General features: G+C 37.3%; 1 protein-coding gene across 2 annotated transcripts; it reads left to right on the top strand.

The window, feature by feature from the left end:
• The first annotated feature begins 5,007 nt into the window (after positions 1 to 5,007).
• On the top strand, positions 5,008 to 25,555 carry LOC103720646 (protein SEMI-ROLLED LEAF 2-like). 2 transcript variants are annotated; one of them, XM_008810449.5, is made up of 19 exons: positions 5,008 to 5,716; positions 6,779 to 6,853; positions 6,942 to 7,057; positions 7,958 to 8,072; positions 9,063 to 9,188; positions 9,295 to 9,342; positions 9,984 to 10,186; positions 11,543 to 11,739; positions 15,008 to 15,291; positions 15,423 to 15,572; positions 17,907 to 18,305; positions 18,586 to 18,735; positions 19,997 to 20,072; positions 20,535 to 20,659; positions 22,090 to 22,281; positions 22,390 to 22,530; positions 24,173 to 24,310; positions 24,817 to 25,017; positions 25,091 to 25,555. In XM_008810449.5, exons 1-19 carry the CDS (start codon positions 5,582 to 5,584, stop codon positions 25,202 to 25,204), a joined length of 2,985 nt encoding a protein of 994 aa, XP_008808671.2. In that variant the 5' UTR covers positions 5,008 to 5,581; the 3' UTR covers positions 25,205 to 25,555. The 2 variants fall into 2 exon arrangements, with proteins under 2 accessions (XP_008808671.2, XP_008808672.2); XM_008810450.5 differs by having other exon boundaries at positions 5,091 to 5,716; positions 25,115 to 25,555.
• The last annotated feature ends 1,770 nt before the right edge of the window (positions 25,556 to 27,325 follow it).

Here is a 27,325-nt window from a genome sequence, read left to right as displayed (position 1 = left end):
AAAGGAAAAAAAAGAAAGAATATTCTATGTGTATAGCCCTTCGTATGCGGGGTAAGGGATAACCGTGTCTCGAAGAATTTTGGGGAGAGATTTGAGAGTCTGTCTGATTTATCTGGTTGCCCAAGGTTAAATCAGTGCTATCCAAATGGTTATTGAGCAGAATAGTCTAAAGTGGAAATTCTTTTGCATGCTTTCAAATCATGTGTCATTATACATATGCTCTTATCAAGCATTTCCAGTAACACTACTAGTCAATAATTTTTTTTCCCATTTATTTGGTGCTTAAATATCTTGCTAAGCTTTGGCTCTGGCATGTGCATTCATTAAGGAGATGTTTATTTGCCCACAATTCAATTATCTCAAATTCAAATACAGGTTGAATTATAAATATTACAAGCAAAATTATAGTTGCAAAAATTATTTCTATTTGGTTGTTTATAATCGAAAATTGCAATGCAATTGATGTTGTTTGACTGTATGCTGCTGAAAAAGATAATGTAACCCTCGAAATGATTTGATGAGTTTACCCTCGAAAATAGTGAACTATTTTCTTTTTATTATAATATAATTAAATTATTTTTGTAATTATAATTATAAATGATAATATTATAAAAATATTATTAAGTTATTTTAGAAACATCTATATCACTTTTAAATTTTCTAATCTTCGTTTTTGTGGATCTGCAAATCTTCTTTGGGAATCCGTGCTAGAACTTGCAATATTGCTGGCTGTTTTAAGATCGATTTGGTCTTCCTGCTTCCTGTGCCTGACCAGAACTTTCAAAATCTGGATGTATGACACTTTGTTCCAGTGGTTAATGTTCATTGTTATCTTATGAGCAAAGGGATGGTGTTGTGGCATTGTTTGCCTGGGTGCCTGTTTTCACCACAGGAGGACAGTATGCTTATTGATTGGATGTCTATGAGCCCACAAGCTTTGATACTGCTCTGTGTTATGCTGCTTTCATGAGGCTGATCTGTTGGATTAGAAAATAAACGAAGAGCATGTGTACATTGTAGGGATAGAACTAAATTACAGTGTGGTCAGGGAGAGTGTTGCAGAATGCAGAGAATATGTTTGGATATTGTCACAGCATATGCAGATCTGTTGTACCCCTCATGAAAATTCCTATATTTTTTTTATTATATTTTTATTTTTTTATTTTTTGTGATAAAAGCGGCATTTTATATTATTCTAACATGAATACAACCTGCCAGATCAGAAGAAAGTAAACAATACAAGGGAGAGGGTATCTCCGATACCAACGTCCAGTTGACCTCTCCGTTATGCCGAGGAACAAATGAGGCGATCCAGTCAGCTGCTCTGTTCGTCTCACGGAACACATGGCCCGCCCGAAAAGAAATCAAATCTCGACTCAGTCTGCATATCTTCCGGAGCATAGGATGACCGTCCCATGTCTATCCACACCTCGGATCCAATCAATCATTATAGAGGAGTCCTCCTCGAGGCATACCCTATACGCACCAAGCACACCCTATACACACCAAGCACGTGCCTCGCAAAAATTTCTGTATTTTAAATGCTGTCCTTTTGCATTTATTCCATACTCTCTTTAGCTTGGAGTCCTCTTGCAGTGGACGCTCAATCCATTCTTGTTCTTCGCCTGGAACTCTGAGGGCAGCCTTATCTTCAAATTCATCTAATATGTTTTCTTCTCCATATGTCCTTACCTCTTAAGGCTGACAAATGATTTGATCATAATTCTTTACAAACCATATGGGACGTCGCCAATAAGTTTAGAGAGTCTTTTTTTTTTTTTCATCCCTCCAATTTGAGTCGGGTTTCTTTTCTTTTCATGCTTGAACCTGAGGGACCTCGTCCGTTGTCTTTCTTTCTTATTTTAATAAAGATGAAATTTTTTGATGGAACCTTTGTTTTTTCTAGCTGTTTTTTTGAAGAAACAAATCTTTTTAAGCTCTGCTTAGGTGCAGGAATATCATGTAGAAATCAAGGAGAGAGGAGAAACATGGGGGATGGATAACGAGGAAAGAGAGGGAGAGGGCCGAGGATAGCCGACGATGAGAAGATAGGAAGAGAAAAAAAAGATGCTATAGAGAACTTTTCTTTAAATAACTTTAAATAAATTGTCCAGCTTATTAATTCAATAGAAAATTCAGTCTAATTCTTTAAATTACAGCTTATTTAATAGTATTTGGGATTTGAAAAATTACATGAGTTTTTTTTTTCTCAGCTGTGATTAATCGTTGATTTTTCTATTTCAGGATGGCAGCCCACTATGGCGCCACCGTAATTTTGGCAGAAAAAAAAAAAAAGTACTCATCTATGTTCGGTGCGAGGAACCAATGTACCAAAAAAAAAAATATTAGACGCATCTCCGGATTTTGGCACGTGTCCCGCCTTTGGCTTCGAAGATGCAGTACCATAAAATAATCCATGCAGTTAACCAGATTCTCCCAAAGCATCTTTAGTGCTAATAAAAGAAAGACAAACACATCACATGAATATTAATATAGATTCCTTCAAGTGGAGACATCCATCTAATTCGATGAGATTGTTATGCTCTGCTGATGGGAATCTTGATCTAGCACAAGTGCCAGGGAAGAGAAGAAGGAGGAAGAACAAGAGAGGGAGAATGAAGAAGAGGTTATAGAACGCAGGAAGAAAAGAAGGAGAGGAGGAAAAAGAAGAAGAACAAGAAGGAGGCTAGGGTTTTTTCATTTAATCATCAGTTCCTCATACATGAGAGGGGTGGTCTTTATATAGACCTTACATATTGACCCAATTACATAAACTTAATTGACCAGTATAATAACAAAATAACGAACCAAATTGACTTGACTAAAACAAAAATAAATAATGCAATAAAAGAAAATGACTCGGACTCAAATGGATCCAATCCGGGTCTGACTCAATCCAGGGGCTTAGGATCATCTGAACGAAGGGCTCTGATGTCCCCATCAAATCTATTGCAATGTGGGACTTTTTTTTTTTTTTTTGGGTGCCCAGCTAGTCAAATGGACTCGTTTATTACCTGATTGTTTTGAAGAGGAATGAATGCGGTGGTATTTGGTGCACCATCAATGATTCTAAATCAAATTATTAGTGGTTCTGTATGAACAATTAATTGTTAGGAGGCTTCATAACCCACCAAGTTTGGTATTCTATGTCGCATTCGAGTGTTAATAATCTGATTTTGATGGGTTGAAATTATTTCTTATCTTAAACAATTGCAATCTCTGCTGCTTCTTTTTTTTTTTTTTGGGTAAACGGAGGAGTTGAGAGGTAAATTAAAATAAACAGCATCATGGATCTAGCCTTTTATGACTGAAAGAGATTAAGTGAATAGAAAACCTGCTATCCATTGAAAGATTAGAGTTAAAGAGGCGATGCATTTTGTAGCTGTAAGTCTGTAACTGAAGCGTATGAGCTTGTCAACGATAGATAACCTATAGCCAAAAGTAAGACATATCTTGCTGATGATTGGAATAAATTCATCATGACATGCCAAATATTTCTATGGCATCAGAGAAGAACCTATCATTTGAAAGGCAACCATAACTTTGAGAGCATAAAGCAAGGTTCTGACAAAAATGAGAAAACCATAAATTTGGAATTGCATTCTCTGCTTTTAACAGAGAGATGGAGGGAGAGAGAGAGAGAGAGAGAACAAAAAAAGAAAGATATTCTATGAATAAAAATCACATAGGAGGGGTATTGTAGAATATCATATGGGTGGAACTCCTAGTTTACTGATTTTCCTCTAACATGCATCAAAGAGAGAAAACTCAATAGTCAAATAGGAATAAAATTCCTTCTACTACTAATAGAGTTTGTCAATCTCGTGACGTTAAAAAATATTAAAAAAAAGAAAATTGCATATGTTAAGAGAGACAGCCTATAAAGAGAGCCCATCCATATCCTTTTTTTTATCAAGCCTCTCCATCCATCATTTTCCTCATCAAGCTGTCTTTTCCATTAGTGGGGTTTTCTTTCTCCTTTTTCAAATCCCTCTTTTTTCCATAATCTTTGTACCTAAGAGTTTATCGAAAATAAGAAATAGTATGTATGTCATTTTTTATGTTAGAAAAAAAACCCAAGAACCTATCTACTGGTACTGATGAATGTCATATTCTGAAAATGATGTATCGATTGAGATGCTCTATATTTTCTTCAGAGGTATTTGCCCCACATGATTTTTATTCGTATTCTATCTCTCATGGGGCCAAAGAAATACTTTTGTTATGAAAAATGAAAAAGGAAGACCCCCCTACCTACGCTAGGCACCTAATTTACAGTTTAGGGCGAAGCTTAATGGTCTGGCCTAAGAGTACTGCTGCTAATCTAAATAGTGAATGAGATTAGTCATTTATTCTGCAACCAAACTTAATAATGTATTTACTACAAATAATAATTAACATAAGAGGCAGGCAAGAAAGAAATTATTAATTGGGATGGGAGACTAACCACAGACCAATTTATATAAAAATGAACAAAAAGAAAACAAGACGGAAAAGGAAGCAATAAAGATGTGTTTGTATGTGTTGGTTCGTGGTTAGATTGGTCCAGTAGCTTTGTGGTAAATCTTTTATAGTAGTTTGGATGTTGTGAAAAATTTGGTGGCCGCTAATCTGCAAGAGTTGTGCCTCATAAGCATTAATTTAATTATATAGTTGGTGGCCCGTCTCCTACCCATCCATGATCTATTCTCAAATATGGAACATTTTTGAGACATGCCATCACATACTAATGTCACAAGGAATGCCATGCCATCATAACAGACCCTAAATCTCTGCTGTCATATATTTGTTTGGTATTAAGTTCTTAGAACCAACTAGATGCTTCACTCTCATACAATACAAAATTTTATTTGGACCATAACAGCACAAATGGACATATATGTGTACACATAACAAGCAGCTATTGTGGACCTTATATTAGATTGCCAACCAAAACGACCAAAGAATATCTTTATTAAACTACAAGCAAGATTACATTAAAGTAATCATATCTAGTTATGGAAGATTATTAATCCGTGCAACAAAAATCTCTAAAGAAAACTTTATCCTCGGCCAATATTAGGAAATGACAGCTATCAGTGCACCCAATTGGGAGGTTAGATTTGGAGCCACTTTAATTTGAGTCTCCATCAATCGCCAGAGCGGGAGAGCGCTACGCACCGGCAAAAGCCTGTTCGCGCAAGGAAATCCGAGCTCCCTTCACGTGCTCCGTTCCTTCCCAACCTTGCCCCGCTCACCGTTCTCTCTCTCTCTCTCCCCCCTTCTCTCAAAGGTGTCACCTTTTCTTCTCCAAAACCCCTTCTCTGCCGCGTACTTTGGTGGAAGAGGGAAATGGATCTCCTTTGCAGAGCACTGGGAGCCATCCCCTGAGCGCTCGGAGGGCGTTCTTTCGGTTATTGTTTCATTTTCTTGGATTTTTCCCGGTTTTACGTATTGTTTTCGCTTCCGAGTGGCTTTGGCTTCTCGAACTGGTTTAAAGATCTCCTCTTTGGGGGTTTTAACTGGTAAAGGTGCGATCTTGGTGGGTTTTTTCTTCTCTTGGGTTCTTGGTAGAGGGTGGTCTTGGTTCTTGGTTCTTGGGATGGGTCTTATGTCGAGAAAGATTCTCCCCGCGTGCGGGAACATGTGCGTTTGCTTCCCGGCACTGCGGCCGAGCTCCCGGCGGCCCGTCAAGCGGTACAAGAAATTGCTTGCCGAGATCTTCCCCAAAACCCTTGTAAGCATTGCGTGCCCCTGCTTTTTTTTTTTTGGGGCCAATGTGATGCTTTGGTGGTTTGTTTTTCTTTAGTTTTGTACGAGGTCGATGGCATTCTTGGGGTTTCGTTTGTTCTTTTATTTGGGTAGTCTAAGTTCTTATTGAATAGGGCGTCTTGGCTGAGGTAGTTGTGTTCTAACCCTTCCTTTTGGATTGAAAGAGGATGACATCATGATTCTAAAATGTGGCACCTTCGTGTATTTTCTTGGAAAAAAGGCTCTTTGGCGAGGGTTTATTTGTTCATCAGGTTTATTTATTGCGTTTCGCTGCAGTGAGTACTTTCCTGTTATATGATTCGAGGCTAACTGAGTACCGTAAGAGGAATCCTTTGGAATGACCTTGGCATGATTAAGATTTCAAAGTAAACATCCCCAACTCTCAAGTATAATTTTGTCTACCAAGCTCAGGGATTTCTGTGCTACTGATGGATTTATTTTCTCTTCAATTATGTAGAGTTTTGGTTTATGTGTTCTAATATTGGATTCCCATCTATGATGCTATGTAGCACCTGCATCATGAAGCATTTTGAGATTTTTTTTTTTTTTTTGCTTTGTGTTGATCTTTAGAACTGCAGGTATTGCTCTTTTCAGTTAGCCTTATTCCATGACTTGCTGACTTTGACAAATCTCATGCTGTCTGTACACTTCAGATTTCTATGCAACATCCTCTTGTTGGTCACATTTATACCAATGTGAGGATGTTAGAGCTAATATGTACTTGATACGTCATTCTTTCTTTTAGAGAGAAATATATCGTATAGTTTCTGTTGTATCTCAGCCTTCGTTTGTCTTTGAAATAGTAGACCACTTTTTGGCTCGTAATATAATAGAATAGTCATTTGAGGAACTTGCAAGAGCATTTTAAATCTCTACTCATTCCAGAGCTTACCCAAGGAATACAGTAAATGATTCTTCAACCTGCATCTGCATGTGTGCATTCAATTGAACCATAAATGTGTGCCAGTTTTTATAGTATACTGCATCTAGAAAATGCTGTTATAATGATTTTTGGTTCCATTTGTAGGATGGTCCCCCAAATGAACGAAAAATAATTAAACTATGCGAGTATGCTGCGAAGAATCCAGTTCGCATCCCAAAGGTACAGTATTTCAGAATATCATTTTCTGAATTTGAGTACGAAGAATTAAACTGCTAGTTTCTGTGACCTTTTTATTTCCCCCGAGTAGATTGCAAAGTTTCTTGAACAAAGGAGCTACAAGGAACTGCGGTGTGCGCATATCAACTTTGTTAAAATTATTACAGAAGTCTACAGTAAATTGCTTTACATTTGTAAAGAGCAGATGTAAGTTGTAGATTATTTTGATTACGCATTTGAATTATTAGTTTTAACCTTTTCATTATTGGTTCTAAACATATCTTTATTTTAAGCTGGTTCAGTAACAGCTTTACAACAATACAAACCGCTTCCTGTTGTCACTCTCCCGTGGATCATTCAAGAATTCTTCCATGCTCTCTCATTGCCTCAACTTCCTATAAACAATCTTCACTGTATTTTATGTTTACAAAATCTTTTCCAATATCATCTGGTAAAGTATAAAAAAGACATGCCCCTATTGTCTCTTGGATTTGCCGACCAAATTGCAATGGTGGAACTATAAATTGCAGATTATTTCCATAATGACTTAAATAATCGGATTATCATAAGATTTTGCAAAGAGTGCAAGTATTCATGTGAAATAGTGCACAATAGAGGTGAGACTGTTGATAAAAACAATAGAGCCTTGCCGACAGATTTATTATTTGTTCATTATGCAGTTTATCTCATACTTTTGAAGAGCGGTATAATTGTAAGTAGTTAGGTAAGCAGGATGCTAATCCTTGTACAGTTCCAGTTGGCTCCTGTGGCTTCTTTGATTATGACAAGGAATTGAAATTTCCAATTATTTTCATAATTATATGCATTTTGCTATAGTTAGGTGATGAGATGCACTTAACCTTAAAAAAGCCTAATCCTTTTGTCTTTAGATATTTTGTGATATGACAAATTGTTATAGGGTCATTAGATATCAGAATGGATTGCGTGTCACTGCAATTAAAACCTAATGATATGCCATCTCCATGTGATATACATTTGTTATGCAAAATCGGGGCTTTCTTATGCGTATCATGACATGATTAATGCAAAGCCATTTGGTTATGTATCCTTGCAGCATTTTGTTTATTGTAACTTGTCTTGGTACAGGGCATATTTTGCTATCAGCTTGTTGAATGTTATTATTGAACTTTTGGATAGCAAGCAGCAAGACAGCATCCAAATTCTTGGGTGCCAAACATTTACCAAGTTCATATATAGTCAGGTGAGCTTACTTCTCAGATGCTACGCGTCTTACTTTATTTTACATTTAAAGATCTTGCCATTAAGGCAGTCAGCATATACTTTGCATGTAAGAAATATCTCTCAATTGCTTACAGACAGTTCTAACGATTAGGTCCACTGCTGTTCTAGATCAGGACTTGTGAGTTGTGACTGCTCTATGCATTGCATGGCTAGGACATTAATATAAACTGTTGATTATGGTATGGGTTGTGTAAGTCTTTGGATGTATTCACACTGCTCATGCCATCAAACTTCTGAGGTCCTTGTCTGCATGTATTGGCTTACTTCCAGTTGGCATCATTCCTACTGTAATGCAACATACATTCTCTAACAAATATAATGAGACAACCGGTATTGCAACTTGTCAGCCTGAACATCTAAACACTTGTTCTTTGCAATATTAATTTATTCAGTAGTGTTATCTTGATGTTAGTTTGGGTTGTTGTTGTCAATATTGTTGGAGTATGCATGTTCCATAATTCTTATGGACGTTGAGAGCATTTATGGTATGATCTGTCGTGCATGATGTGCTTATGTTAATATAATGTTCATAAGAGGGGATTAGTTTTTCTTTTGCAGTAAATCTTGGCCTTTATATCTTTTCATGCCAGTATGCAGCAATATAATTCTTTTAAAGTTCTGTATTGGAGTACTTTTATGATGGCCTACCAAAATTTGTTTCATACGGATCATTTATTTATACTCTAGTTCTGTTCGTTTGTGTTTTGGGAATTTTATATGCTGATTTGACAGTACCTTTTCTGAGTGTATTCTGTGTTTCTTTGTCATGCTAATTGTCTTCAGTTATCGAATCATGGATGCATGACTCCTCATCCATACATAATTGTGGGTTTTATTTGTTTTCTATTTTATAAGCTTGGTTTGACCATTTTATCTATGCAACGGTTCCTGTGATTTCTCTTTATATTGTATAGATTTCTTATATAATTCTTAACTAATATATGAACAGGCAGATAACACGTATGCACGCAATATTGAAAGTTTAGTTCGAAAAGTATGTATGCTCGCTCATGGGCAAGAGGAAGAACAGAAAAGTCTACTACGGGCTGCAAGCTTGCAATGCCTATCAGCGATGGTTATTTCTTTGCATTTGATGCATCTTTAGAGACTTTGTACATTTATTATTGATGCTCTTGAATATGTTTTGGATATCTGAATTACATTTGTTCCTTCTTTTGCAGATTTGGTTCATGACTGAGTATTCTTGCATTTTTACTGATTTTGATGAGGTGGGTGTTTTTTCTGGAGTCAATTAATCCTCTAGATAATTGTTTGATTCATAATTCTTATTTCTTCACCTTAGGAAACTTCTTGCTTCGCATAGGCTTGTCATGAATCATCACTTAGAATTTGGTCTCTTTTTTGGTTTTTTGAAGGGAAACAAGTGAACAGAGAAATGTTTAGTTTCCCTTTACCTGGCCTTCTTTCCCATAACTTTTTCCTGGAGATGGCTACCTTTTCTTTTCAGTCCGACACTCTAGTGCACCTGTTTCTTCACACTTCTTACTCCATTCTGGTCGAGCAGCATTTATTGCCACATTTTATCATCACTACCATTAACATGATCAAACTTCTTTGTTAATGCATTTTCATTTTTAATCCCCTTCTGCAAAAAAACATAACAAGAAGATGATATGAGGTGTATGGTCAGAGGTTTGGGATTTTTTTTTCTATGATTTGAACACTATTTCTGTGGAAGCTGTGTTCTGATGCCTTGAAAACCTTAGGAAACCAGTTTGAGCATTACCGATCAACTGGTTGTGGAGTTGATTTAGGTTCTCGCATTTTGTGTTTTAATTATGTTTTTGTGGTATAAGCACAATTATAGATCTGGAGAATTCCGTTTTTTGATGCTTTGGCTTTGTTTCAGATCATCCATGCTATCCTTGAAAATTATCGTGCTGGTGACCATATTGACATTGATAATGAAAGACATGACTCAAACCATGACTGGGTTGATGAAGTAGTTAGATCTGAATCAAGAGCTAGTGTAACTGTTGGGAATGATGTCAACCTAAACCATACAAGCTTTAGGCCACAATCAGTGGCTAGGGATTCTGCCATGCTGACGAGGTAATGAACTGCTAATCAGTGAATTACCATGAAACTCATATATGTTTTATTGAACAATTAAAGAGATGCACCATAACACACTTTTTTTGCCTTTCTGTCATTTTGTTCCATTGCTGTGTTGTTTATTCTCATACCGTTTACCAGTTCTCTTCTTGTATCTAATTGTAAGTAGTAGTTGTGAGAAGGTGTAAAAGGAACACCCCCACGTCCTGTGAAAAGAAAAAGTGTATTGTATGTTGTATTTTTGTCTAGTCGATGCGGTAAACAGTTTTTTTTTAATGGTGTATGTGTATGCATGTGGAAGAAGAAAAGTGGTCCACCACCCTTTTTCCATTTACAAAGTGTAAAGAGATACATAAAACCATCTACTGAACAGTGTTGGCATGCATCCTTACCATTTTAAAGGGAATTCATTGATGAGCAATATCTTGTGCATGCTCACAAATTTCAGTTCCTCCCTTCCGACTTCATGTCTGAAAGAATTTATCTTGCCCCAGCATTCTAGACATATTGATCATGATGAGTATGGACGGAGTTGGTAAATGTGCATCTGTCATGCTTGCTTTTAGCTACTACTTGTAATGTGCTCATAGTATCATAGTCGGCGGAACCATCCCGAACTGCCCGGTTCGTGGCGTCCCGAGCCATGCTGGCGGCGGACCGGGACGGTTTCGGCAACGAAAACGAGAATCGGCGACGGAGAGGGAGGAGAAGGAAAAAGAGGAAGAGAGAGAGAGAGAGAGAGAGAGAGAGAGAGCGGGAGAGGAAGGGAGAGGGAGAGGAAGGAAGAGAGATAAAGTTGGAGGCCGGCTGGTGGAGGCCGGAGAGCCGCCGCACGGAGGAGGCGAAGGAGGGGCTCTGCCTCCGGGCCCTTGTTTCGAACGCCTGCTCCGCACGGCGGCTCCATAGCCTCCGCCTCCTCCTGCGCAGCAGCTTCTAGGCCCTCCGCTGGCTCTCCGCCGGCCACCCCTTCTCTCTCTTTTCCTCTCTCCTATTCTCCCTCTCCCCCGCCTCTTCTACTATGGCCCCGTGCTGCTGGACAACCGGTTCGGAGCCCGATACCAGCCCAACAGTCCTTGCATAGCATAGTTTCTTTATAATAGCAATCTTGCACTAGAGGGCAAAAAAGAAGTAAAGCATAGAGAACTTGAAAATTTTTACCATGCCTGGATGCTCTGTCCTTGGTTATTACTTTGCTGTGGTATAAATCTTCAGCCATTTTGTGCACTAGATGGCTCTTATTGTGTTTAGAATAATTTTATCCCAAAAAATATAATGTTCTGTTATATTGATTTAATTTTTTTTGTTCTTTTACTCCTGAAACAGAGTAGTACTCATTACTCATTCTTTATGCAGAGAGGAGCATGAATCTCCAGAGGTGTGGTCCCAGATTTGTGTACAGATGCTTGCTGAAATGGCTAAAGAAAGCACCACAATGCGTTGTGTATTGGATCCAATGTTTTCTTACTTTGACACAGGAAAATGTTGGGCTCCTCGACATGGATTGGCTTTGCTTGTTTTATCTGACATGATTTTCTCAGAAAAAAGCTCAGGTATTTCTGCTTGCCTATTGTCTTTTTAGTTTTTTTGACAGGTACTATATTCATTAGAAAAATGAATATGGTTTATTTTATAGCGTTGGGTAATTGATGTTTGTTGGAAACAATAAACTCCATTTATGAATCTTGATTATCTTCTCTGTAGAAAATGATAGTGCCATTTCATTGAGCATTTTTAAGTTTGGAACTTTTTGAGAAATGCATGAATAATTTGATTCCCTTCTTTGTCGCTATAAAATAGTAAATTTCAGTCTGTCACTCTGTTGAGTATGAAGCTATCCCTTATTCTGGTGTTTTTGCAGCTGTCCTTTTGGTAGCATCATTATATGAGTGGTCGTAAATTTCTCTAGTGGGAAGCGTATGTGGAGCATGACCAGATTTGATTCACACGGCCAATTTTTCTAGTTGGATCTATTTGGAGTTGAAGCTAGTTTTTCAATATACATGCTCTGGTTCATTTGGGTTTTATGCATCCTGTTTTTAATCATGTCTCATATCTTTATATATTGTTTGGTATCTGGATGCTGGATCAAACATTTTTTTTAGTTTTAATTACAAGATATAAGTGCTGTTCTTGAACCTTGTTCAACAACTTCATCTTCTACATTGCTTTATTTTCTTTGCTAAATTCTTTCCAAGTTCCTCATTTTAGTTTGTTTTTTTTTCTTTGAGAGAAAGGGAGGCCCCCCTACATTACAATTAGTTGTATACTAATTTTAGGATGTTAAACAAAAAGATGAATAGCATCAAAAGCAAGGTCTGCTGTGCGGGAACCGGGGCCTAGACCGATTGCCTGGCGGCACGGGTCGGTATGCCTCTGTAATGTTCCGTGTTGGGCCTGTACCGACACAATAGAGGAGGCAGGGGAGAGGGAGAATGAGAGAGAGAGGAAAGAGAGAGAGAAGGGGGAGAGAGGAGGCCGACAAGACGTGCGGAGGAGGTGGAAGAGGGGCTTTGCTCCGGTTTCTCTATTTCGTTCAAAATAGGGGTCCCTGAGGGGGCTCCTTTTTAATTTGCCAATTTTTAAGTGAAGTCGACAAGCGAAACAGGGGAACCAAAGCGGAGCCCCTCCTCCGCCTCCTCCACATGTTTTGCCGGCCTCCGCCACCCTCTCTCTTCCTCTCCCTCTCCCTCCCTCCTCCCTCGCTCTCTCTTTTTCTTTCTTTCCTTCTCCTTCCCCCCTTCCGTCGACGGTATTTCGTGATGGTTGCCCAAACTGTTCCGGTCTGCCACCGGTACGGCTTGGTGTGCGCTAAACTGTCCGGTTCGGGATGGTTCCGCTGACGATGATCAAAAGGCTGTGGATACCATAAATATTGCACATGCATATTGCATATAATCATAATTAATATGTTTTAGGGCATCTACTTGGGTCGTTTTGCCTATATGATCTTGAACTTTTCTTTGAATGCCCTTTGAAATAAAGATTCTGCACTACCGTTACCAAGCCACTAAGAAGCTTGTTGATGAACATGTTCAATTCGCACCTCCAAGGTCGCTCAAGGAATAATAGTATGTCATGGAGCATGGCTGGGCTCAAGTTCTTGCCTAGCCATCTATGACTGTAAATCTGTTGTTTCCATCCAAAAATCCCTAACCATACATCTTGGCCCAACTAATTGCTCGCCAAACCCTTTAAGCTCCACTTCATTGACATAATTCACTGGCATGGTGGAACACTAGCATCCAAAACCACTATACATGTATTCCTTTAAGGAGTCTGGAGTCTAGACCCAACCTAGTTATCTCCCATAAAGTAGTTAACTTTATCAGTATTAATTTTGATCAACTAAATGCTAGCGCCCTCTCTTAGCTAGAGAGTCCATAAGGCCATGAACACCATACGACATCTAAATCTTGAGTTCTTTTTTTTTTGAGATAAAAATCTAAATCTTGAAATTCTTGGTCCCAAAGTTTTCATGGCAGTTAAACTACCTGCATACTTTCATGGCTTTCCTTTTCCTTATTGCTCTTTTGTTGCATTATTTGCCTGCTAAGAAATGATGCAGTGTAGTGGTATTCCTTGTTTATTTCATACTTATTGTCACTTGATCCACTTTTTGGATCAAGCATTGTGTTATACTTCGTCATCTTTTCTAATTGGTGAAAGTGGATGTGCGAATGCCACCAAACGGGAAATAAACTATGTCATGGGCATCACACTTGGATATGGTCCATATTAGAGAAAATTCTTAAAGAATCAGAACTTAGTCTGACACGTATGTCCAACAAGTGTATTGGATTCTAACATCTCCAACTCTTTTGGCAGGCCATTTTTCGCTTTTTTTTTTCGAGACTAGGGAGGAGCTTGTGCCCCTAGCTTGCCCTAGAAAGGGGATTTCGACACATACCCACCCACCCCACCTGAGCTGAAGCCCAGGCTGTTGGGTAGACTGAGTTGAGGCTTGTGGAACCGGGGAACCTCAAATTGGGAGTCAAAGCTAGGGACGATGGCTTGCAGAATCAGACCCTCTTCCCTTGCCTATAGTGGCAAGGTGTGGTACCATGTGAACCAATGTCTGGTGGTCGGTTGGCCCTTTTTTGACTCCGAACTCTCTGTTCTTTGTTTTTCTTTAATAATATCAAACTCTATAAACAACCGGGAGCTTAAGAAGGATGTTCTTGTGAAGCATCCCATGCTTTCTCAAAGCCATCTTTGATGTGTTAGCAACCCTGTAAAACTTTTGCAAAAGATTGCGAAGTGGCCTATTCTCAACCCATATGCGCAGCAGATATGCTCAAATAGTGAGTATTTTTCTTCCAAGAAAATTGTATTAGGATTATTTGATACTGCATATCTTCCCTCCAACATCATTGAGACACCTGCTTGAATAATTGAATTGCACCAATGCTCTCGGGCAAAATTAGCGTTTACAGAAGCCAATTTTGAGATTTATCATGTCTGTTACTCTTGCTTCTCATCTTTTTTTCTATAGTTGTGTATGATTAAGATAGTTGAAGAACATTTTTTTGGTTACAAGTCTTTGAAAGTCTTGCAATTTAAAAGTGATGTAAAATAACCAAACATTCAAAAGCTTTAATGTACTTCAGCATTTCCTAATTGTCAGGACACCTTGTTTTGCACCTGATAATATTATGATATTCTAAGTACTGTTTTGTTGTACTTTCTTATTGTAGGTTATCTTTTTCTCTCTTTGTAAGAGCATAAGTTTTATCTCAAATCCTCTTCATTCTTACCCCATCACAGCATAATTGAACAAATTGCTAATGAGTTTTACTCTCAACTTGGTTTATCTTTCAGGAAATGAACAGCTCATTTTATCTGCTATTATCAGACATCTGGACCATAAAAATGTTGTCCATGACCCTAAGACAAAATCTGATATAGTTCAGATTGCCGCTATCTTGGTTCGACAACTAAGGTCACAAGCAGTAGTTGCTGAAATTGGAGCAGTTAATGACTTGTGCAGGCATTTAAGGAAAAGTCTCCAGACCACAGTTGAATCAGCTGGACCAGAAGAATCAAATTGGAATGACACACTTCAAAATGCTATTGAGGACTGTCTGCTAGAGATTGTTAAAGGAGTATGTTTAGTGTCTTCAAAACTTTTTTCTGATTTTTTGTTCTATTTGGTCAAGTGGTTGCTTGACTTTGTTCATGCAACATTTATTGGCATTTATTTGTTTATTTTGTTTTTCTAATTCCCATGTGCTAGATTGGTGATACCCGTCCATTGTTTGACATGATGGCTATAACATTGGAGAAGCTGCCAGTTACTGCAGTCGTTGCAAGGGCAACAATTGGATCTTTGCTAATTCTTGCTCACATCATCTCTTTGACGTCCATCCGATTACATCCACAATTGGTGGGTTGATTTTCTAGCTTAATTTGGTATAATGCAAAAGTATGTGCATGTGCGTGTGTGTGTATGTCATGTGCTTCAAGAATTGTCCTCTTAATTTTAAATTATGTGTCTTTACAAACCCTGGTAAAGAAAAACAGGTTATGATGGGCATGTTTTGCACTCAAAACTAAAGCCTAACATGAGCCAAATATATTCAATCCTTTTGAATCCGTTAGAGCATGCAATCTGGATGGTTCCATTTGATTGGGTATCATGATACTTGTTTATGTACCATTCAATTATCAATTACCAATGTCTTGGCATTTTCAAGTGATGCAAGGCAGCTAGTGAACTTTTCGGAATAGAGTATTTCAGTGTTTAGCAGTAGGTTGCCTGATCTTTGATGACTATTTTCCCTGTAAATGGACTATTCCGTATGTTACAATGATCATTCCTTCTTTTTTAGATTTGCATTTGGTTTTATATGTTGGTCTTTAAAATAGTTTCAGCTCTCCTAACTTATGTTTTAAACGTATACAGTGGCTATAAGTGATAGCTTTCATATATGTATTATGAGGGCTATAAGTCATAACAGCGTTACATAATAATTATAATAGATGTTATTTAGTCTTACCACAATTCTAGAGTATAATGTTGTTTCTAAGTGATGTATTGAAGTATATTTATGATATTATGACGTTAATACAAATTCATATTGTTATACCACTGCATTTCACTTTTTTTTAACCATTGAGAGCAGGGTCGGCGGAACCGGCATTAGGCACTGTACCAGTTGTCCGGTGGGACGAGTCGGTATGGGCCCGCGCCGCGTCGTGCCGTCCCGGGCCGGGCCGTACTGACATAGTAGAAGTGGGGGAGAGGGAGAATGAGAGAGGAAACTTGAGAGAGAAGGGTGAGGCCGACAAAGAGCCAACAGAGGGCTGGTGAGCCGCCTTGCGGAGGAGGCAGAGGTCGGAGTGCTGCCTTGCGGAGGAGGCGGAGGCCGGAGACCCGCCAGGAAGCTACAAAAGAAAGGCTCCGAAATAGGGGACCAGAGCGAGCCGCTCTTCCGTGGCTCCCTCCATGGCTCCCCGGCCTCTGCCGGCCGGCCTCTGCCGGCCGGCCTCGACCTTCCTTTCTCTTCTTTCCTCTCCTTCTCCCTCCCTCCCGTGCTCTTTTCCTCCTTTTCCTTCTCCTCCCCCTTCGGCGCCAGTCTTGTTTTTGTTGCCGGAACTGTTCCGGTCCGTTGCTGGTACGGCTCGGGACGGTTCTGCTGACTTTTGAGAGGCTAATAATACTCTTAAACACAATATTATCTTAATTTAGAAATGATATCTAGAAACTTTGAGTTTCATAAAATTCCATTATATCCATCACAGTAGCTGTGATGGCTTAAGGGAAGGCAATTATCTCCAGTAATCGCATATTAGAGACACGGTTTTGTTTTGTAAACTCAAAGTTTCTAGTTGAACATCTGAGAAATAGCAGTTGAAAGATGAACCCACTCAGAGGTTAGTTTAGGCGAACTATAGTGTAAAGTTATCTAAACTGCAAATTATAATGCATCCATGCTTGGCAAGCTCTAGATCCATGTCTATTTGTTACTAACATTTATGTTACCAATAATCATTGACCAATATAATATTCTTTGTTAGACAGTATTGCCCATATTTAGCCTGTTATCATGTTTATTGATTTAGCGTTACACAAATCTTACACAACATAGTTACAGAGAAGATGCCCAACTCTCCTATTGAATGTGCCATTTACAGCGAGTACTTAATATAGTATTGACTGCCAGTGAAACCGGAAATGCGAAAGTTATGTACCATCTGTGTGACTGTTTCTTGTGAGAAATTGTCTGATACAGATGCATCTTTTATGTATATCTTTTTTTTTCTTCCTAATTTGATCATTTTAATGTCACAGTATGATACATACATCAATTACTAGCTGTGGACTCCATATTTCATGGTCATGATATTTTGCATTTTAAAGAAACTCTTGTTGAGAAAAGATATTGCACTTATGCAAACATATAGTGAGAGTTCACAGCTATCCCATCTTACCCAAAATTGCCTTGCAAGGAAGATGGTACCATGGGGGTTGGTGTTAGGTTTAGAATCAGCCATGAAATGGGACAAAGATTGTTGTTTGAGGTCAAGGGACCTATGGTGAAATGAGACTTATGAAGTTAAATTTCCATGCATGGGACGAAACTTGCTAGCTCGACTTATGCTTAAGTCATTTTTTGCATTTCTCTTTCAATGATGTTTTACTTTTTGTTGTCTCGGATTTTTTTGCTGGATATTGTAGCTTACCAGATATTTTGCATCATTGGTTATTAATACGTAGGTGTTTCCAGAAGAATTTCTACTGCAGCTTATGAAGGCTATGATGCATCCAGATGTTGAAACCCGCATAGGAGCACACCAAATATTTTCAGTTACCCTTGTTCGAAGTGCTAATCATCCAAGGCATGAATCAGAATATTTATATGAAACTAAGAAGTGGCAGTCTCGAACTACATCAGTATTTGCTTCAGCTACTGCTCTACTTGAGAAACTGCGAAGGGAAAAGGGATGCCTAAATGCAGATAAGCATGGAAATGATGCACATGCAGAGATCAAGGAAAAAAGCACGGGTGATGAAGAGTTGAAACATGGTTGGGCCCGAAAAAGTTCACCATCTTTTTATAAATTTGGCTGTTCTATTATTGATAGAATTGCTACTTCTGCCCGTTCTATGGAGGCAGTAAGTGCTTGCCATTTCCTTTGTACTTTATCACATTGCTTTTGATACCCTGATTTCTGCATCACCTAATATCCATCGGTGGCATAAAACTTTTCTAGAAGTGTCTATGTCCAAATGACATAGTTAGCTTTCAGCAGGCCCCTATTTCTTTTTTTTTTTTTTTGGGTACAAACCCCTAAATTTCTTGAATTGCATTAACTTCTACTCTTCTATTAGCTCTTCAATTCTCTGCACAAATAGTAACTTTGTTATCTTGTGATGTATGGGTATATTGATACAGGAAACTGACTTTATGATGTTAACTGAAGATCAAACTGCTCAATTACTCTCTGCCTTCTGGATACAAGCCAACCAGCCTGATAATTTGCCTTCAAATTTTGAGGCTATAGCTCATTCATTCAGCTTGACGCTTCTATTTTCCCGTCTCAAGGTATGTTGCCAACTTTATAGTTATATAAATTGGATTATCTATTATAGTTAACTTCCCCAAACTTGTGTTAATAAGAACAAATGCATTGCAGTTAAAAAAATTGCAATTCACCATTAAAAGAAATTTGCATGACTTGTGAGTCATATGGCTGTGATCCATGATTCTGCTGTCAGAATTTCCCTTGTATAGACTAAAATTGCTGAAATAACCATTATTTGTTTATGGCCATACTGTAAAATAGGCGTACTTTCATTCATAGAGCCTGAAGTACATGGTTTTTATTAGGTAGAAAAGTTAATATTTTGAATGAAAACTAATATTAATTTCAATTGTATTCTTTGGTTGATTAATTGTTTCTCTTTATAATTCTGTTTTTGGTTTTGTTGTGAGGAAGGAATCTTATGTTGACTAACCATAATGTCACGATCTTTTGAATGCACCAGGTGTTTTTCTCTCTCTGCGTATCGATTTATTTGTTGATATGTTTAGGTGCCAAGTTCTTGTTTCTGAATTTAAGTCATGGCAGCCAATGTATCAGTCATCTCTAGTAAGATATTGTAATTATCATGTCTGCTGGTTTACTCAATTCTGGCTAAAGCTTGTGATAAGTAATATGCACCGCTAAAGTATGGATGGATTCCAGTAAGAAGGCTTCCAGATTGTGTAAACTTAAGGTTCTATATCACCAATTATGACATTCACTGGCTTGTTTAATCAACTCATGAGTTGGATGGCTTAATTTCATTAGTTCTGATATCATAATAAGGTAGTTTCAAAGTGTGTACAGAAACCTAGAGAGGACTGGAAGAGTTAAAGGCCTTTTTTTTTATACAAAAGATAGAAACTAAGAAAAGCAAAAACCACAATTCATTTCACTCCGGACTTCATATGGAATTTAACTGTAGGGCTACACGTTTTAATTACCTCTTAACTAAAGTTTGCACAAGGCCCCGCAGAACTGGTATATAATGGTCTATTTTTCCTTTTGTTACTTTTGAAAAAACACAAGAAAGTATGATAAGCGGATAATTTCTCTGAGATATCTGCCACACGATCTTTTATTCATCATGCTGTAGAAAGTTGATTTGATATGCTTCTACTGAATGCCTTGGAAGAATGATGAGACACTGCTGCTGACTGCTGGTTTGAATTTTTATAGTGATTGCATTAATCACTTATGTTTATATAATTTAAGTCAGCTTCATTTATTGTGGGTATTTTTAAACTAACGCTGTAAAAAATTCTCTTTTCCTTATTGCAGAATTCAAATCAAAGCAATACAGTGCGATTCTTTCAGCTACCATGGTCTTTAAGAATTACCTCGCTAGAGCCAGATGGTAGGATAAGCACCAACTGCTATTTTAGGATCAAGATTGTGATATATATGTCAATACAGATGAACCTATATATAGGATTAAAAGGTGCATTGAGGGCATGACCAAGTGACATAAATACCCCCACGCATTTAAAACTATCTAGTGCAATACAAGGGGTAATATTTGTCAATTGCCAGTTAGGCCACTTGCAAAGTTGCTTTGCAGGAGCATTATAACTTTACCTATATATGAATGTACGGATGCTCTGCAGGAGCATTATAACTTTAGCCCATGTCTGTCTGTCTGTCAATACATGGGGTAATATTTGTCATTTGCCAGTTAGTTCACTTGCAAAGTTGCTCTTCAGGAGCGTTATAGACTTACCCCATATATATGTATGTATGTATGGATCCTCTTAGAGCATCAGCTTTACTAATATCATTTGGTAATTTTGATTTACCATCAAACCCTTTATTTTGACAGGAATGCTGCCGCCTTCATGTCAGAGATCGCTTTTTTCGGTGGCAACAGGCATGCTAGCATTTGCAGGAAAAGTCTATCACATTTCTGAGTTGACTGACTTGCTAAAAGTTTATATATCTTCTGATGTAAGATTTTATTTCAGCATTCTAACTAGTTCGCGTGTTTTATCGACATATTGCTATTTAGATAATGTCCAATGTCATCATGCAAGGATTTGCGTAAATACTACTTATTGGGGAGATGCTTCTCTGTTTATGCTGTATGCAAGACCAAGCTCAAGTAAAAGTTCACATGCAAAATACTTTGTAGCATTAAATATGCACCTTAGCAAGTCATTTTCATTTGAATATATCTTTGTTACACGTAGCCCAATTATAGCCCTCACCAATTACTCTATTATCTGCACAAAAAAAAAATTGCACCGTAGTGCCCTCTTCATTGGAAACACATTTATAACACCGCCAGTGCTTTTTAACACTTGTCATTGCTCCAGTGTCAATAATGATTTCAATATAGCTCTATTTTGCATGCCTTTATTTCTGTTCTCAGTTTATTAACCGCCTAGATAATTACCATTTAATTGGCACTAGTTGAGTACTTGTTTACTATGTCATAGGTATTTACCAAGTAAAATATTAAATGTTGCAGTGTTTTCTCCTCATAATTAAAAAAATTGCTTTAATACTGGACATCCCTAGCATAAAGCCACTTTGTTTTTTTTTTTTTTTTTGCATTAGCTTGAGTTTGCAACTGTTCTACAAGGTAGGAAAATATGTTACAAGCAGTTTTCTATAACCCAGACCAGGAAGTCCGAGCAAGGGCATAGCCTACTATAAGAACCTGCAATGTCAGTTGTGAAGCAAGCAGGAAATCTTCTACTTCCATTGCGTGGCAGATTTATTTATTTTTTCCAAGATTTTATGTATCTGTACTTGGTTTGGTATATTGTTCTGGTATCTAATGCCTGTAAGGGGAGGGGTATTGTGTAGTAGTTCCCTAGCGTGCCTGTATGCTATGCCTGATGTGGACTGGTGCAATCAGATACCTAAAACCATAATTTATTTGTTTAACATTTTTCTCAGTTTTGAGATCTAGTTGCTTGTACTACTTGGCTAAATCATTTCTGATTCTTTCTTTGCTTCTAACAACTAAATATGTACTTTCTCTTCTGAAACGGACTCTATTTGTCGAAACTAGGGGATGGTGCACTCATGTTTGCTACTTATAGTTCGTCTTAGTCCTCTACCATAGCCCTTGTTAAGTAACTTCAGACATGTCCTTTTAATCCGACTCTTATTTTGTGCCTGTGCAAGGTTTGTTTTTCATTATTTATGAATTTGATCCTTCTTTGTAAGTGGGACAATGCTTGTTGGTTTTGCACTACTCAGTGTAATTATCTAGTTATCATACACTGATATAAAAATTAAGTGAATGTACGGCTATAACTTCCCACAGTAAAGAAATTTTACGGGTGTTGGTTCAGAAAACTTCAGGATGTCTTATATGATGCAACTTGTCCATCTAGCGTTCACAAGGTGGAGATTTTACTTTGCAGATTGACCCATATCTGAGGATTGGGGAGGACTTGCAAATTTATGTGAAGTCTCATACAGATTTGAATGTATTTGGTTCTGACATTGATCGACAAGCAGCTATATTGACACTAGCCGACTTGAGAAAAACTGTAGGCAATTCTGACCTGCACTTACTTGACATCATTATTCAAGAGCTTTCAAAGATAACTGATGTAAGTACTTAGTTGAGCAAGTCCTTTGAAAATATCTGCTGCAATCAACAGAGTTTGCTGAAATTTAATGTGACTGCATATTTGTTGCATCTTTCCTTGTTTCTTCAGCTGGAAAAAGATGTCTTAGCCAAACAACTTACTGAAACTTTCATACCTGAAGATGTGCCCTTTTTCGGTTCAAATCCAGCGCTTGACCGGGTCAATGCACGAGCTCTTGCAGTTTCTGAAGAATCACTCTCTTTTGATGAGGTATACTATTTTAAACTTCAGTTCATTTTCCATAATAACTTGGGTGCTCTTAATTATTCTTAGAAAAAAAAGGTTAGAATTTCAAATTGTCTGGCTCCTGATTGGGGCTTGCTGATGTTCCTAACAGATGCTTATATTAATAATTAGGTAGTTATTTTCATATTTAATGAAAATAATGAAGCCTAATGAAAACAATCATTTCAAGTAAAAGAGATATATTATGAAATGTTTCTAGCAACACGATTTTTGTTATATGTGATGCCTAATTTAAGAGCTTGGTCTTTAATGGCATCACTACTGAAGTATAGATACTAATATTATGATTATTCAATGTTCGCAAATTTTAGGATCTCATCTTGACAACTTGATTGAATTTAAGTGCAAAGATAATTTGGTCTATAAGGTTGCATTCTATATATGATTTGAAGAAGTATTGACCTATTGGATGGTTTGCATATGAATATATGTTATGTGATTTTTTTGGTGAGTTCTATTTGCATAACAGTTATGGAACTCGTTCTGGAGTGGAGACCTATTTTCTTTTTAACTAATCCACTGAGAAAACATATTAACTTGTCCAGAATTTTCTAATTGGTCATATTTTGCATATGTTAGATCCAAGTTGTGGATCATCATGGAGACAATGCTTGCTCTAGGGTGATAGATACCTATTTTTGAGACACTAAATTGGTCAAATGACATGATAACATGGACAGCTAGTTGATGAGGTTTTTGTAACTTGATCTGTCCTTGAGTTGGCTCCTGTAGAATGGAAAACTGAATGTGTTAGCCCCTAGGGTATACAAGTGTCATTAGGACTTGATTGGTGCATGTGTTCACTTCATTAAAAAATGGAGTCTCTTAAGTGTGTTATGAATGCTTATATTGTGTAGTTGTAACCAAGATTTGCAGTACCGGTTCGTACTATCACATACCAGGCACATCGCACTGTTCCGGTACCAAACCAAGACTCTGTAGGGGGCGTATTGAGTCTTGGTATGGCGAACGGACCCCATACCAAGCATACTGACATTGTACCAGTATGGTACTGGTATGGGGTCCGGTATCAAGATGGCCAACCTTGCCTGCAACCTTAAACCTAAAATTTGAAAACCAACCATCAATATGATTTGAAGTACTTCTGACTTAAGATTTGGTTCTGGCAATTAATTGGGCAATACAAAAGAAGACATTGAAAGGGTATAATTGCTGAGCAGGTGCACACATCTGTTTGATCTGTTGCAGTGTGAATTGCTTTACGTTTTGAATACCAGCTAAGTCTTAGGATTGGACAAAGGACTGTTCTGCAGTTCCAGTATGCACTTAGGTATAAATTATGGTTAATATAACAGTGTTTATTGTGAAGTTGGAATCTAAATTATGGTTAGTAGCTTGCAGGAAAGCATATAAGATAACTTTGGCAGTATGTTATTTCTGTGCATGAACATCATTGATCTTATTAATAGTTCGAAGTAGCAGCTTGCTTTACTCCTTTTTCTTTTAAGAAAATTAATGGAGTTGAAAGTCTTGATGACTTAAGCAAAAAACTTATTGCTGCCACTGTCCTAGCCCTGGTTTGACTGTGATGTCTGCAGATCTTGAACTTGGAAATTGTTGATGAATCGTTTTTGTAATATTGCAGGAGTGTTCAGGGAGTTTATCAATAGTGGATGACGTAGTCAGTGAATTGCCAGCCATGGTTTTTCATAAATTTATCCCCAAGGAGTTTACATCACCAGCCTTGCCCAACATTGTTAGCGTCGGCCAATTGCTAGAATCGGTATGCTTTCCTTCAAACAAAGCTGTGCTTATGCTTCTGATTGCTCAATTCTATAATCCTTGATATATTAATTTAGGCATGGTTTGACATGGGTAAAGGACAATATATCATCTAGAGCTGCACTATGTAGAAATCATGTTTCTCAGCATTGCATGTATTGTGGTGATATTCTCGATTGTACATTTTGATCTGAGAAATATGGTCAGCTGAATCAGAAAATGAACATTACTTGGTCTTTTTAATTAAATTGTTTTACTGGCACTTCTGCAAACTATTTTTTTTTTAGTGATTGCTGCATTTGGGAGTTAGTCTTTCCAATTAAGTATGCTACAACTTGGCATTTCAATGGCAAATTACATAAGCTAGTGGCGCATCCATAAAATATATAAATAACCAATCCATATATTTGTCACTGGAAAGCTTACATAATGAACATCATTCTTATCATCTTTTTTTGTCTTAATTTTCTTCGATCACCCCTTCTTTTTTTTTATATATATTACCAGGCACTCCATGTAGCTGGTCAGGTGGCAGGAACATCTGTCTCGACCTCTCCCCTCCCATATGGGACCATGGCTAGTCAGTGCGAGGCCCTTGGCATGGGCACGAGGAAGAAGCTTTCAAGTTGGCTGGTTGCTGATCATGACTCGATATCAGACAATCCAATGCCAATTTTCCCAATGGGTGAGCAGTTGGCAATTCCAAAGGTAAGCCAACAAAATGATGCTGCCTCTTGAATAACCTTGTTGCAAGCATAGTTTATCTGCTGTACCATTGCAGGCAAATGCTTACGGTTTTGAGCAGCAAGCTTTGGCTGCCATGGAACCACTGCCGGTGCTGAGACTGCCACCTGCTAGCGCCTTTGACAAGTTCTTGAAGGCTGCCAGGTGCTGAGGACAAGAACAGCTGTTTCTTTCTTCTCCACTGCTAACCCATGTAGAGAGATCACTGTGTCTGATATCTATGTAGTGTTGAGAACCCAGTCTGCAGTTTCTAGCTTTGTAGCTTGAGGGAACCTTTTGTACCCCCTCCTCAAGAGGATGATGCTTGTTTGTAATGCCTGTGGTATCAATAGTTTGTAAACACTTCGGCCATGCTTGGTTTCCAAGAATGAAATCGGTGTGGGATGCAAATGGAGGGCAGGAAGTTGGAATAGAGATTGGAATGGAGATCTCCATTCTAATGTTTGGAAATGGAACAAAGAAATTTGTGGAAAAGAAATAGCAATTCAGTTCTAATGTTTAATTTACCTAGTTATATATTATTGGAATATGATTAATTTTGTAATAATTAACGGAACTACTTTTATCATAATGATCACTATAACTCTTTTGAGGGGCATTTTATTTTTTAAGGTGTTTTTCTTTGGTTATTTTGGTATAATTTGTACTCATTTTTTTATTATTATTATGTGTTTACTTAATTTTTAAATGACATTTCATTATGTCTTTTATATTAGTTATTTATTTTATGTAACTTTTAATATTTATTTGATATATGTATATATAATATTTATTTAATATAATTTCATAATTTATTTTTAATTTTTATCATTTTTAAGATGGCTTGTATGATGTTCATCTGCTAGTTATAATGCATAGGTCATTTTTTGATCTAACAAGAACATAAATATCATAATGCGTGATACATGATGTTTTTACTATTTTCTGGTAAAATATAGAGCTTAAATCGAATTCCTATTTTAAATATATTTTAAAATTTTATATAATTATCGTAGATAATTAATTTATATCAAATATATTATTAATTATTATTATTTTATAATATAAATGTTGCTAATTAGTCATTATTAATTAGATCGTTCATTCTTATTTCATGGTAAGTGGCCTTTTCTCATGAGTCCATTGTAGGAGAGCAAATGCTCTCTCTTAAAATGAAAGAACCGTGATTTTCGGTCCTTTATTACATACCGAACATGAAAAGGGGGCTAAAGTCAGAATCCTCGTCCCATTTCAATGCTTATTCCAGTGAAGCAAATATGGTATTTGTAATGAAATCTTGTTTTTTTTTCCTTTTGCTAAAGATAATGAAATCTTGTTGTGGGTTCTAAGCAATCATCTGATGTTATGCTTTATTTAACTACATTTCCGAGTCAGGAAATGAGCCTGCCTCTGCTACCTAATATAATTCTCCATGTCCCTCGTTGCATGGGGAGGACTGGAGACGTGAAATGCACTGCAGGTTTCTACCTCCTGAGCCAGGAATGTTGAGCGTAGCTTGGAAGCTGTCACGATTGGGTTCTACCTCCTGACATCATCAGTGTCCAAGGTGAGACAACCAAGGTAAAAAAAAAAAAAAAAGGTGGACTAAAAGGGGGGACAAGGCATGCTGATGATCTTGTAACTAGGGATGGAAGTAGATCGGATGATATCTGTTCGGATCTATTTTTATATTTGAATTTATTCGCCATTTTAAGTACCAACTTCGGCAACTTTTCGACAGGGTCGGTAATATTCGTAAATTTTTTTAAAAATAAATCACCATGTTAACATACTTTTAATTTAATAATATTTTTGATTTTGTAGTCTTAAAATTTAATTATTCAATCTATATATGTATTTATATCTATATTTTCAATATCTTATTTATATTCATATTCGTTTAAAATAAATATGGATATAAATTTTTTATCCGACTAATTTTCATATCCGTATTCATATTTGTCAAATAAAATAAATATAGATATGCTAACATCGGATCCAATTTCAACCTTGCTTGTAACACTTTTGAGGATAGGGTTGCCATGTCTACGAGGCATGATTTAGTTATCCATTGCCCTGCGCTCTTTTTTTTTTTTTTTTTTTTCAGTTGCTGTCCGGAGAAACATGGACTAATTAAGATATTCAACAAATAAAGCGGTGGAAAATTTCAATCTTTTTGTACTACTATTATATTACGGATTTTTAACTATCTAAAATTAACGTTTAAGGTGATACTTAATTTCTTTTTTTTTTAATGTATGAGCCTGTATCCGATCATTTAAAAGAAAAGGAA

Source organism: Phoenix dactylifera, chromosome 17 (genome assembly GCF_051530095.1).
Source record: "Phoenix dactylifera cultivar Ajwa chromosome 17, Ajwa_hap1_PhDact_Kaust_v1.1, whole genome shotgun sequence".
Lineage (NCBI taxonomy): Eukaryota > Viridiplantae > Streptophyta > Magnoliopsida > Arecales > Arecaceae > Phoenix > Phoenix dactylifera.
Note: the sequence above shows the minus strand (reverse complement) of the source record. Positions and strands in the feature narration are given on the sequence as shown.

Bases quoted from the DNA above. Each gene is read 5' to 3' on its own strand.
- LOC103720646 (XM_008810449.5), top strand. From the start codon at position 5,582: ATGGGTCTTATGTCGAGAAAGATTCTCCCCGCGTGCGGGAACATGTGC. The intron at 7,058-7,957 runs GTAAGTTGTAGA...GTCTTGGTACAG, and splicing joins TACATTTGTAAAGAGCAGAT to GGCATATTTTGCTATCAGCT. The intron at 18,306-18,585 runs GTAAGTGCTTGC...ATATTGATACAG, and splicing joins CTGCCCGTTCTATGGAGGCA to GAAACTGACTTTATGATGTT.